At 37.7% G+C, this 13,552-nt stretch overlaps 1 protein-coding gene across 1 annotated transcript in view; it reads right to left on the reverse strand.

Annotated features, from left to right (window-relative positions):
- The window catches only part of CALB1 (calbindin 1, 28kDa), a 16,401-nt gene extending 3,028 nt beyond the window's left edge, over positions 1-13,373 (reverse strand). The window contains exons 1-5 of the mRNA XM_010144007.1: positions 13,302-13,373; positions 8,481-8,555; positions 3,706-3,789; positions 3,561-3,617; positions 503-580 (exon numbers count right to left, since the gene is read on the reverse strand). Coding sequence (XP_010142309.1) covers positions 503-580; positions 3,561-3,617; positions 3,706-3,789; positions 8,481-8,555; positions 13,302-13,367 — 360 coding nt within the window. The 5' untranslated portion in view covers positions 13,368-13,373. The remainder of the gene's footprint in view (positions 1-502; positions 581-3,560; positions 3,618-3,705; positions 3,790-8,480; positions 8,556-13,301) is intronic.
- Between the last annotated feature and the right edge of the window lie 179 nt (positions 13,374-13,552).

The following is a 13,552-nucleotide window of genomic DNA, read 5'->3' on the forward strand; positions in this document are numbered from 1 at the left end:
AGTGAGATGTTTGTAAATTTGTTAAGAAGCCACCATGCAGTGATAGCTTTTAAGACAAAAGGCAGGCACTACAGCATTGTAAAAAGGCAAAACACAGAAAGTAATCCCAAATTAATTTGATCTAATCATAATAATGTAATTATGACAGGTACAATTTTTTTCCTGTGACATGCGAAGACTTCAGTTTTACAACTAATGGCACAGGGAAGCAGAAGATGGGAAAATACTACGGTATGGTCTAATATTACATAAATACCAAGAAGAATCAAAATTCCGATCTTTGTTTTATAAGCAGCACTGAAAAACGCCCATGAAAGCTCTGTAGCTGCAGAAGTGCTTGCAGTGCTAGATGCCACAGTTGTTCCTCTCTGTTGCAATGGCATAGTTAGCCTGACTAGGACCTGGTGGGGCTCCATGTCATTTGGAGCCTTCCAGTGGCTAAAGATAAACAGAGTCTGGTTTAATCCAGTCTTGATAAAATGTGCCTATAAAATGATCTTACCATTATTTCTGTGTATTCTGTTAGCTTTGAGTCTTCAATCTGCTTATTTGCTTTCTGTAATAAATCTTTCAGGAAGCTCTGTTAAAATAAATAGAAGAGTAATAGGTGAATTTTTATCTACGGTATAAAATGCTTGGCTTGCTATCTTCAGATTAAAGTAATGGGAAATACTGTTTTACTCCCATGTAGTATTTACTGCTTCCAAATAAGTTCCAAATAAGTATGAAAAGAAGTAGGAATTAACAGCTAAGAATCTAACAGTCTCTTTTGATCGAGTACATTATACGGTTTTATTTGGAAAAAGTGACTCGTAAAACATTCTGCGTTGTATGCCATTTGTTGTATTGTGAATTTGGAAAAAATAATTTGGCTTTCATGTATCAGCTTCCCAATCAGCTCTATCAGTAAACTAAACTAATTAACCTTGAGTCACCTTAAAAACTTGGATGCCTAATCACTTCTTGCAACATAGAAACAATTTATAGAAAAGATCAATCATTAATCGAGTTTTCTCCTTGTCTATGGCAGTACCCATTCACTAGAAGTGAATGTTAACCTACACTGCTTTTTCCTACCTTGTATTTTAAATATGTGTAGATAGTTTTTTCGAATGAGAATTAGATATGTATTTTCACATGACTTGGAACACCAGCCATTTTTACTTTAAAAATGAGATCGTTAACACCCATTCAGTGGTTTAAATTTATGTACTAGATTTGTGATATGAAAAAAGAAACATCAATTTATTTAACAAGGGCATGTCTGTATGCCTGTCAGTGTTCAGTGAAGCATCTAGTTACTGTCTTTAGTTGATGTGTCATCTCTGTGGAATTTTGGGGCACATTTCAAGATAGAAAATGGGGTATCTCATAAGAAAATCTGTCTGTACATAGGTGACATTCTTGAATTTGAATGCATCCATGTCAGTAGTCATATGACTAATACTCACTATAGTTCTTCTAGTCTGGCCCCCTCTGTTCTGGATAGCTTGTATACAAAGAACAAGACTGAGATGTTGTGAATGGAAGTTACAAAGACATGTTTTATCTTGTGTGCTTTGATGGAAAATAGAACTGGAAAGGACATTGAAAGGCTATCCAGTCTGTCTCTCTGTCTCAGGAAAGGGTCACTTATATCTAAACTTCCTGAGTTACTGCCTGATGTGAGTCAAACCTTTCCTAAATACAGGCAGTGATGGAGAGTCTGCCTCCTCCTTAGACAATGTATTCCACCGCCGTTACTATCATTAGAAAGTTTTCCTGAATTCCATCTTAAATTTCTCTTACAAAGTTGTAAGTGTGTGTACTCCTCACATAGAAAATACTTAAAATGTTTGTGCTTGTCAAGAAATATCTAAAAAAATCCCCTGGACATTTATGTCTTATTTTCAACATGTTAAAATGGTCCATTTCTCTGAGGGCGACAAAATCTCACGGCACAGGAGAGACGAGATCATTAGGGATCCAGTTAAAATGTCTTTATTCTTCCTCTGGTCCTCAATCAGCCTTGCCTTTTAAAGTCTATTTTAAATTATAGCAGCTTGCAAAATTCCTTAAGGCACCCTCTAACAACTGGAGACTTCTCCAATGCTAGCTGCATGGCCTCCTCCTGATCCTACCGACTTTAGATACACTGACCTGCTGCAACCAGACAGCAGAAGAATGGGCTCATCTGCCTGAGGGTTACCTTGAGGTAGGATCCTCAGCAAACATCACACAGATACCAAACTCCAAGAAGAAAGCAAGAAGAAAAAAAGATGTGAATTGTCTGATGTGGATTCCTCTTCTAAGCAGAAGAGCTGTAAGGATTTCAGACAGTTTGGTTTCTCAGTGCTTCAGTTAATAAAGCTTAGCTAGTTCTTAGAATATCACATATGGGCAAAATAGTCCAAATTAGATGGATAAACATTACTAGGTCTTTCTCTTGTTAGGAACTGGTTTGATTCCTCTGAATTTCAAGCTACAGTAATGCATCAAGTGCAATTAAACTGTGAAAACTGGCACTTTTCTACTCAGAGGCTGTTGTATATAAGCATCTGTCCTGTGAGGAAAGGCTGAGAGAGCTGGGACTGTTCAGCCTGGAGAAGAGGGAGTTCAAGGAGACCTATTCCTTATGTATAAATACTGCAAGGGAAGACATGAAGAGAACAGAGCCAGGCTTGTGCCCAGCAACAGGACCTGAGGCAATGTGCACAAACTGAAACACAGGCGGTTCCCTCTGAACATCAGGAAACGCATTTTCACTGTGAGGGTGACCATCACTGGCACAGGGGAGGTTGTGAATTCTCCAATCTTGGAGATATTCAAAAGCCAACTGGACATGGTCCTGGGCAACTGGCTCTAGGTGGCCCTGCTTGAGCAGGGACCAGATGACCTCCAGAGGTCCCTTCCAACCACTCTGGTTCTCTAACTCTGTGTACAAATGTACAAATGGTTGTTAGTTTTGTGACTAGGGAGGAAAATCACTGTCATTTTAAAGTTTGTTAACTCTCAGCAAGGCTGCGATGGCAAATGGAATAATCTTGATTTTACTCTTATTTGGGCATATTAAAGTTTATACCAAATTCCCACCAAGTTAACCAAGCAGTGGCAACAGAATTCCGTTTCTGTTAGCCTAACAGTATTACAGTGGAAATTGTAGGGTTACGCGGTACTTGAGAGAGCATGATCTGCCCAGCAGCGTAGCGAATAATGGTAGTTATGCCCTTAGGAAAACAACAAAACAGCCCGCCTCCCTAATATACCAAAAAAAGAATGACATAGCTTTCAGAGGCCTCTCTTGCTCTCTTAATCTTTCTTACTTCTAAGCTAAAGTACCTGTGACCCCGAGTCTCTTGAGACAAACACCTCTCTGAACAAAAACATGTTTTTAAAAAATGATCAGATTAGAGTTTCACTTTAAATAACTTACTGGTGATAAAAACATCAGCTAATCATATTGCTTTTCAGTCATCTTTGAAATGCAAAAACATGCACGGGTGGGAGTCTGAAGAAACGGATAGCAGTCTGTAATCCAGCGCCTGTTCTCATGTCGTGCATACTCACAGATATCGGTTTACCTTAAGTTCCTCAGAATCAATGAAGCCACTGTGGTCGCTGTCGTACTTTCTCCATGTCTGCAATCAGAACGTGAATGCTTTAATGACACATTTATGGCAAGCAGGGCTCGGATGGTTTTAGAAAAAGCAACTTGTCATACTGTACCTGCATGAAGTCTTCACTTGACTTTAGCTGCTGGCATCTGAAGAACAAGAGGAAATTCTCTTCCGTTGGTAGTATCTGAGCAAGCTGGAATAGAATTTAAGAAAGATTAGATTTTGTTTCTTCATTAGGCCATCTGAGCCCGTAAAGATCATGAAATTTTTTTTAAAAGTATGAAATTCCTTGTGTTCATTCTGGAAGAAGGAAGTGAGACAGCCCTTTTACCTAAGGGGTAGCTGGGGAAAGAGGGGAAAAAATATATCCATGCAGACTTAGAATCTGTGGTGAAAACATTGGAACTGGCAGGAAGGGAAAGCGTAACACAAGGATGTTTAGAGGATATATGTGAAGGACGATAAATTAAGAAAATGAGGAAAATAGACTACTCACATATACTGAGGAAGAGGAGGAAGAGAGAGGACCACTGACATGATGATCACATGTGTAAGCCAAACAGAAAAATATATAGCAAAGCCACAACAAAATAAAAAGTGGGGAGGGTAAGGGGATGGCAAACAGTGATCAGTCAAGCAGAGAGATGTGTTCAAGAACAGCTATAAATACCAGAAGGAAATCAAAAGAGATTTTAGCCCTGCAAAATCAAGGGTGGTTCTTCCAATGCCTCTGTTCTACAGAAGGCTTTTCTAAAATCAGACATTATTGTACTGATTATTGAAACTGTTCATTTACTATAACTCAATTTTGGCAATTGACAAAGGCAGAAGATAGAGAGTGTGCTGTATAATTTAAAGTAAAATCATGATTTGTTTTTAACAAAAGCCTAATATTTTTTTTCTGTTCTCAAAATGTATGAAATCTGTTTTGATTAAAGAAAATTTTTTACTTGAATAATAGACCAGCTGTGCATACTAGGAGGAGAAAATGGAAATAGAGAAAGACAGATTTCTTAGCTGCATTCTTTTACAAAAAATGACATCTGCAAGCTTCCTGGAGTCCCATCTTAAAATTTTTATTCAAATTTCTGTTTTTCTGCATTCAGTTCACAAACTCAACTCCCTCAGTCTGTCTATCTCAGTGCTATTGCGGAATTGCTCAGGCCTTTTTATTGGGTTCCAGCAGCATCATAGGTGTCACCCTACAGACACAACAAGGGTATGAAGACAGATCTCTACAATTATCTGTGCAAGGAAACCGTTACTTTCTTGAAGTGTTGGTACAGCGGAAAAGACCCATCCGAGCACTCTCCTTATGGAAATGGCGCAGCTGGTGACTGGCTGTCAGGCCCATCAGAGCAGTCTGAATGCTTTTACTAAAAGGCTGAACACCAAACCAAATCAATGTAAACAATGTGGTTTTGTCAGCAACTTTTGAAACTTATGCCCTTATAAATAGCATACACACATGTGGTTAAGTACACGTTCATAGGTACAGAAGAGCCAAATGTGTGTAACTTGGTACTGGTTAATGGAAAAATTTCTTTATTTCTCCTATGACAGGGGAGCTTTAATTTTTAGAGTAAATCAACATTTCTACTCAACAACATTGAATGGAAGAATTGATTATAATAATAAACAAAGTTTTGGGGAGGGGACTGATGATGACAATGGGAAAGAATTTACATGTTTGTGAATTATAAATGAGATGTCATGTGTGGTGTCTCCATAGCTAACTCTGGTGAATTTTGCAAGGGCACTGTAAAACAGTCCAAGGTGCAAGGGTAAATAGTAACTTTCCAAAGAATCATTAACTGCATACTAGCAGTACCAAGCTGTATTTGAGATACAGAATGTATTAGCTATACCTCTAACCCCTTGTAAGTCTCAAGGGAAAGCACAGCCTTTTACATCACAAAGATGTAGTAGCTCAATATCCAATACTATCTCAGGCTTCTTCCAAAAATGGCTTTACTGATTTCTTTCTTTTGTACCATTTAGCATAGTAGAAACAATACAGCTAAAGAGAAGTCCAGTTCTCCAAGCCAATGCATCAAATAGCATTAAACTGCTTTTTGTGGAAAACTCTGCATTATTAAAGGATGAGAAGATTACGTGGAAACTGTCTCAACCTCCCAGTCCCAGATATATCGCTACGTGATTAAAGATGGAAACCTGGTGCTATTTCTAATGACAACTTATTTATGACAGTAAGCATAAGGGGACTCCGTGAGCACGATCAAAGAAGGTGCAGACTGCTACTGTATGGCAGCAATAGTGGTTTAGTGAGCATTTCTGTGAGCTCTGCTGCTTTGATAGAGAATTTCAGCAATTTCTGCATCATGAATAATAGAGGACAGCCACAAAGCCTGATTGGCTTGACTCCTCTCCTCTCTGCTCAGCTGCAGGCTGAGATACATCTCTGTAGGTTACCTAGTAGAAAAATTAATCTCAGTACTTAAAACAATATTAGGCCTATTTTCTAGAAATCATTCTCTAAGTAAATTCTACTGATATTTAATGCTACTTCAAACTCCTTTCACCTAGCATAGTGAATTTGCTTTTTAAAATCTTGTAATAGAAAATGTGAGTGCAAAGACTATTTTAGGCTTTTAAGTAGTTATTTTTTCAGCAGTGGTAAGCTTCAAATAATTTCAATGTGAAATTACAGCAGTCCTGAGTTTTGAAATCTTGGGTTTCACATCCACGTATTAGTGGAAGTGTTGGTCTGAGTGAGTACAAAAGTTGAATTAAAGGTCCCTCATACAAGGACAAACAAGGGGACAGGTCAGACTCTGCCTTTAGCTGGAAGGCACTGGATAGAAGCTTGTGAACTGACTGCAGCGTGCTTGCAAAGACAGAACTGACGCTTAATCTGAGCTGAAAATCCACTCCTTCCTTTGTGAAGCCACCCAGGCCTCCTCTGTATCTCAGTCAACAGGCCTTTCCTGAAAATTCGTTATTCAACAGGACATTTTCCATCAGATGCTGGGGTATTCATTATGATGGCTGGGAGTCTGAGTGGTTTTACATACTTTTTCTTTTAAACAATATTCATACACTTTCTCAGAAAAAAAATTATTCGAGGTACTATGTAAATGGGAGCAATCTGCAATTGTTGGACATTTTTATTAATAAGGAAGAAGAATCAAGTCCAAGCACCAACTTTAATATCATAGTGCTCTGCACATACAACACATCTTGTGTGAGTCCCATCAGCACTTTCCATATCAAGCTTCATGCTGATGCAAGTGAAATCAAATATAGCTATTGGGTTAGGAAACTGCTATATGAGGGGAAAAGTCCCTTCAGTCACTAAACTGAGTACTGTCACTGTTCCATGGCTTCTGTGGATGCAGAGCATGCTTGGCACTTCACTGGGGTAGTGAGCATGTACCAGGCCCTGTTGGATTTGTTCACCTATACCCATTAAGTCAACAGCAGAATCAGAAATAGAATTTGAAAGGTAAAAGTTCCAGTTATCTTTCCTAAGCAAAGAAACACAGCCTTTTCCAGGCACTGTCCACATATTCTTCTTGCATCAAGTGCTTTCTATTACACATACTCAAAACTACTAAGTTAAATAGGATTCTTCAATACCAACTGAATAAGCATTTGTTAGTCCAAAACCAATTTTGGTCCAAATAAACACTAGTTCTTTTCACATGCAGAACTATCTGATCAATGCTAAGTATTGTCAAAAGATGAATTTTTAAAAATCATTAACAGCTAGCTGCAAGTGAAACAAACTGTTCGTATTTCTATGGTAGTTTAGTCATAATTGCATAGACGTTTAAACAGGTATATGCAATTCAGACAAAATTCATGACAGAGGAGAAAAGATACCCTGATATGATCTATTATATCAGCAGTGATACTTCCTATTGACTTTGACAGATTCTATTCAGTCCTCTATTTTAAAATTAGCTACTGACCCAAAGTTGGTCACTGTAGACATTTCACAGACCTGGCTTGTTTCCAGCTGTTTCTTAATAAGCTCTCTAGGTCAGATTTCTTATTATCAGAAAAAAAACATATAATAGCATTTAATAATAAAACTGCAGCCTCACTGCACTCAGTGACATCAATGAGTCATAGATTTAAGCTTGAAAAAGTGACTTCGGAAGTTGTAACCCAGGGAACATTCCCTTTTTGACTTGCAGCACTGAAGAGTGAAAGCAAGAGAAAACACAATGGTTCCCCCTTCCCAACAAGTTGTCTAAATTATACAACTGTTGAGCAACTGTACATGTAGAAGATGTCGGTTATCTTTGCCCTCTTTAGCAAATGAGAGTAAGGAATAGGGGAATTTTCTGCCTAAAGTTCTGTTAAAGTTCAAAAAATTAGTTCATAAGAAGCCCTGATCTTTCATAAGCTGAATCACAACTCCTAATAAAATTTTGTTTAAATTTAGCATGGTGTATTTTTTTTTTAGAATAGACTATATGCAGTGATTGCACAATTGCATTCACTTGTGTGTTATCCTCACTACAGGAGGGCTGACAGAGCATTAGTTCGAAAAGATAGGTAGAAATAAATGATGTTACCTTTCAGAATGTAAATCTCCAAAATAGAGCTCTTACCTGCTTTGCAGGAAAACTAAATTGCTGTTGATGCTTATTTGTACTGAATAAAGTTTTCATTTAACTGCAAAGTTAAATGAAGTGTAGTGAAGTGTCTGGAGAAGGGTAAGGAGTACCTTACTTTTTGTTAATGAGAAAATTTCATGAGTGAAAGTATACTAATGATCTTAAGACGGAAGAAGAAATATTCCGTGTTACTAAAAATCAAAAATGTTTACCTATTATGCTCACAGTCTTCTGTGCTAACTGTATTTTCTACAAGTAAGCATGACAGTCTTTTTTTATAAAGTACCCATCTTACCTCAACTATTCCTATTTTTCCATCAGTAGTCTTCCCATATTGGTCGATAAAAGCTTTCATTTCAGGTGTTAAATCCTACAAAGTTACAATGAGAGACCCATTACTTTAAGATACAGAGAAATATGTAAACTTACTTGAATATTCTATTAGTTGCTAAATAATACAATACACTTAATGAAGTGCTCACACTTACTGCAGCTGGATTCCTCAAGTATAAATGAAATTATTTTTTTATCATGAATAATGTCAATATGATAAATTTTACTTCCTAAGAAATTATATTAGAGTCAGAGTGAATCATTGGCTTCTAAATACTTAGAACTCCTGTTCTAGTTTACAGAATGAAAAAATTATAAAGACGTGTTGGAAGATGTGTGTAACAGCTCCTCTGTTTAAGGGAGTGACAGTGAACTTCATAGGCAATTATTAGTCAATTTTCTCAGTGTTCATTTTTAGATTAGCAACTTGAAGGCAGTGCAAAATCATTCAAACATGGAACATTTCCGCATAATACATCTGAACACCAAAATAGCCGTTCCACATATTTAAGTGGATTTTTCCTGAACGATGGATGCTATTTTAGCCCTAAAAGAACTCATCATGATACCATATTTTTCACTGTTTATTATTTTGTTATCACAGAAACATAGTCAAAATGCCACTGCTGAAACGTAGAGAGGCAGATTTCGGAAAATTTAGAGAGGAAGAAAACTTTGAGCTGTACCTTAAATCTGACAGAATAAAGCCAGCGTAATTATTCTGATATAAATGATGGTCCCTGCTACACCTCTGTTCTCTAAAGGCCGTCCTTGCCCTAGGCTATGTCAAAGGTGCCAGTCTTGGGGTGAATATTGAACTGCTTGATTTCACTCTTCAACTTAACTTGACGTGCTTTGATATGAGCTGCCATCAGCCTTCAATCCTGATTAAACTTTTAATTTTCTTTGTATTTCTTATAGGTTTGAGCTAGTAAAACCATGCAAGAATCAGGACTACAGTTATATTAAAACAATGGACAATTCTGTGGTTATCGATGAAGGTGCAGCAGTCTTTGGAAAAAAACCGGATTTAGTTGCTATAATGCATCTGATTATATAGGACCGAAGTGATTCTTGGCTGGAGACACAGGGAATCTCATCTGTACAGAGTTCACTGTAGTTTGTCCCACATTCCAACTACCAAAGCTAACTAAAATGTCAGTTCCTTGTAGCTGATAGAATCATGGCCCAGTATCCTATTTCTGTCAAAGTCATCCATTGCAAGTTAGTAATTTGCCATGGCTTTAATTAGAAATGTGGTTATTAATACAATGCACTTCAATGTCACCTTTCATCTAATGATCCCAAAGTGGGGACAAGTTTGCTTAGCAGATAGAATGGAGAATTTAGACGCCTGAATTTTAATTAGCCCTGGTTAATTTTTTTACTAATCTTTCTAACAGCAGCTCTGCAGTGCCAGACAGTGTCCAGCCATTGAAGGAGGCACAGCCAAACACAGGTTAAACAAAACAGAATGATCATCCTCTAGTACTTTATTCGGAAAGGTGTGGGTTGGTTTTTTTTTTTGTGTTCACTTCACCTGCTCTTGAGCTTCTTGATGAGTTATCTGATTTATGTTATTTAAATAGATGTTTTCAGTCAAAAAAACTTGCCTAAGTTTAACCGTCTGGTCTTAAACTTGATACAGATGCAGTGCTCAATGTTTGGAATTAAGAAATTAGCCTTCGCACCTCAGTCTCCCCATTTAAAACTAAGAGACACTTAATACACCAAACTGAGCTGTGGAAAAAAAACAGGTTTTTTTCAAAGAGATTTGAAAATGTAAGGATAGAAAGGGTAGATGTGACTACAGAAACACTTACGTGACTGTATTCACAAATGTCTTTTAAATCACATATTTCTGTGGAGAAATATTGTCATTATCTATATGTGCAGGGAAAATGAGAAACAGATGTGGAATAGATTGGCCCAGATCCATCTATTGACTCTTTATCAACCTCTCTGTTAGTCACTTATACCTCATCGTTTCTTTTGGCAGTTGGCACACCTAAATAGAGAATGTACTGCATAAATGTGGGGCAGGAGGAATGGAAGTTATGCTTATAAATCTGCACAGCTTTTATCTTTAAAAAAGAGGCAGTTCTCTCAACATGATGAAAGTATATCAGATCAATTCGCTATCTGTCATAAGGCACAAAGCGAAAAGACAGTGTTGCCAAAGGAGAGCTCAAGCCCTAAAACCTCCATGCACACATCCACCTTTAGGAGCTAGCACTGATCAGGCTGCATGTGACTGCTCCCTCTGAGAAAAAACAACTGCGACAGTACAGGCTTACTAAGTGGATTAATAAAAGGATTAGAATTAGAACATAATTAGAACAAGTTCTCTATGAAAGTATATCAGATCAATTCGCTATCTGTCATAAGGCATAAGGCACAAAGACAGTGTTGCCAAAGGAGAGCTCAAGCCCTAAAACCTCCATGCACACATCCACCTTTAGGAGCTAGCACTGATCAGGCTGCATGTGACTGCTCCCTCTGAGAAAAAACAACTGCGACAGTACAGGCTTACTAAGTGGATTAATAAAAGGATTAGAATTAGAACATAATTAGAACAGTTCTGAGTAGGCAAGAATACTGGGAAACGTTAAACCATCCTATTTGATGACAGAATCAATGTGATTCTTTAATGCATATGGCATGACTGATGTAAAATCCAGCTATGAAGAATGCATAATTGAATATTTCAAAAATAGTGAGCAGGAGAGTGACCTGAAATGCAGAAGTTAATGATGACAAAGAAGCTTTGGTGTGTTAAAAGAAGGGCAGATGAGGAAATGACATATAACCTATACTAGTTTCTCAATGTGTCCCTTCTGGCAAAAGAATAGAAATTCAAAGCTGCTGAATTAGTATGCCATGAGACAAGACATGAACTAATGAGATGCTTGTTTGGCAAATGGGCCTTCAAATCCAAGAATCGTCTTAGATTTGAAACCTAGGATGATGTATATCCATACTCCAGAGCTGACAGACCAAGTTCTGAATTTGATGTTGCTACTGTAGATTGCTCTTTTCAGCAGAATGCTCTAAAGATAGGTTTGAATCAGAGAATTGGGAAAGAAAAACTTAATTAAACTCCAGATTTTTAAAATACAGTGAGATACAGGCAGAGGTTATTGAAGGAAAAAAAGCAAAAAATACGTAATTTCTAGCAGGTAAGAATAATCCAGTAAGGCTTTTCTGGTTTTACGCTCTGGTTTTATGAAGAGATGCACACTTGGTTTGAAAGAGAAAAGAATCTGATCTTAAAATGATAAATATTTTTTCCTTGACCTTTAATTAATTTTTTAACTACTGAATAATATATAAGCATTTCTACTAAGGATGTCATTCATACTAGATATACACGGGCTTTAATATGTTCTTTCCACTGGGCATACTTAAGTATCCTGTACTTCAGTATAGAAGAGAGAGTTGTTTGTTGAAATGCTTGAAATGTATTGAAGTTGTGTCTAGTATTTTCTGCAGAAAAAAAAATTAGACTTTTTCCCTCTAAAAACCACATTCCTTTCCCAATTTTATGGGGTTTTTTGAGTTTGTTTTTTTGATTTTTATTTTTTTAGTTTAGTTTAAACTTTCTTACACTCCTGCAAATTAGTGCCTGCACCAACAGCTCTAAGGAGAATTAACTGGTACCTGAACTGCAGTAGTAATAGAGGCATTACTGTAAGACAGATCTTCAGGTGTTTGAAGTTTGTACACATACGATTAATAAGAAGCTACAATTTTCCACAAAATTGAGATTCATATGAATATCTTTTTGCATTTACTTCTAACATAGAGCAACCTTTAAAGCAAAGTTAATTATTGAGAAGCTATTGCTAAATTTGGAGGTATTCTTACATGTTTATATCTGTTTTTCCCATGCATGCGTGCCATCCAGATAATTTTAAATTTTATTTTCTGCTACTTCAAAAGTCTTTTAGCGTAAATTTAAATTGATTCCATTAGGTTATATATTGGAGTTTGATGCTAAAAGGCCTGGTTTAGAAACTGATTATTTTAAAAGCAATTTATTTGTTAGAAGTGTTCACTTCTAATTTAATTCAAACCTTTACATGGAATCTTTAATTTTTTTCTTTGTTTTTCCTTTTCTTTCTCTCTGTGGTTTTTTAGGTATAGTTTGGAGAAAATGAATAATTAGTGCTTTAATAACTCAAACAGAATTGTTTTGACAACATTGTCAAAAACTTTGCTGTCCCTCTGAACAGGTTAAACTATCAGGATTTGGTACTTATACTCCCGGTATATGACAGTGATGAAGGGCAAAAAGCGGTTAGCAGCTCTCTGCACATCTGTTTACTGACCACCAAGGGGCAGAAATGCATTTCAGCCCGTACTGCCCATTAGGTACGGAGTTAAAACGGTCTAATTTGAGTGCTGTTTTTTCTTTTTTTTTTTTAGTATCTGCATCAGGTAAGATTAATTGAAATGGGATAAGGTCCCATCTAAGACAAGAAGATAACGTCCGTGCATTCCTCTTCCTTTTAAGCACTTTAAAAAGCATCCCTAGCAAGACATGAGTGGGACCTGCTCTCCAGGAAGGTGGACAGTGGCCTCACCTTTCCAAAGCAGACGATTTATTTCATTAGCAGCCTGCTGATGTCTAACCGAGCTACTTCCCTTTGCCTGGTGAAGCAAGTGCATGAACTGTGTGATGGCAACTGAGAACAGAAGGAACCGGGGCACTGAAGTTTGCTCAAGGAAACTCTTCTTTCCCGGAGAAGAGACGGAAAAGTGGGGCAAAACATTAACCTACCAAGCCTGCCTTCTTCCGAGCCTGCTGCAGCTCCTGGATGAAGTTTTGTAGCTCCTTCCCGTCCATGAACCCATTGCCTACAACAGAAAGAGTTACGGTTGCTGTCACCGCTCCCTCCAAACTCGCTCCACTCTTCAGCGCCGCCAGGGACGTCTCCGACCCGTCTGTTCCCGCCCGGCGGACCGGCTCCCTGCGCGCCTCGCCCGGCACCGACCCCAGCCCATGACGGCTTCGGGGCTGCGCCCCGAGGC

This window comes from Buceros rhinoceros, unplaced genomic scaffold, assembly GCF_000710305.1.
Source record: "Buceros rhinoceros silvestris isolate BGI_N320 unplaced genomic scaffold, ASM71030v1 scaffold7159, whole genome shotgun sequence".
Lineage (NCBI taxonomy): Eukaryota > Metazoa > Chordata > Aves > Bucerotiformes > Bucerotidae > Buceros > Buceros rhinoceros.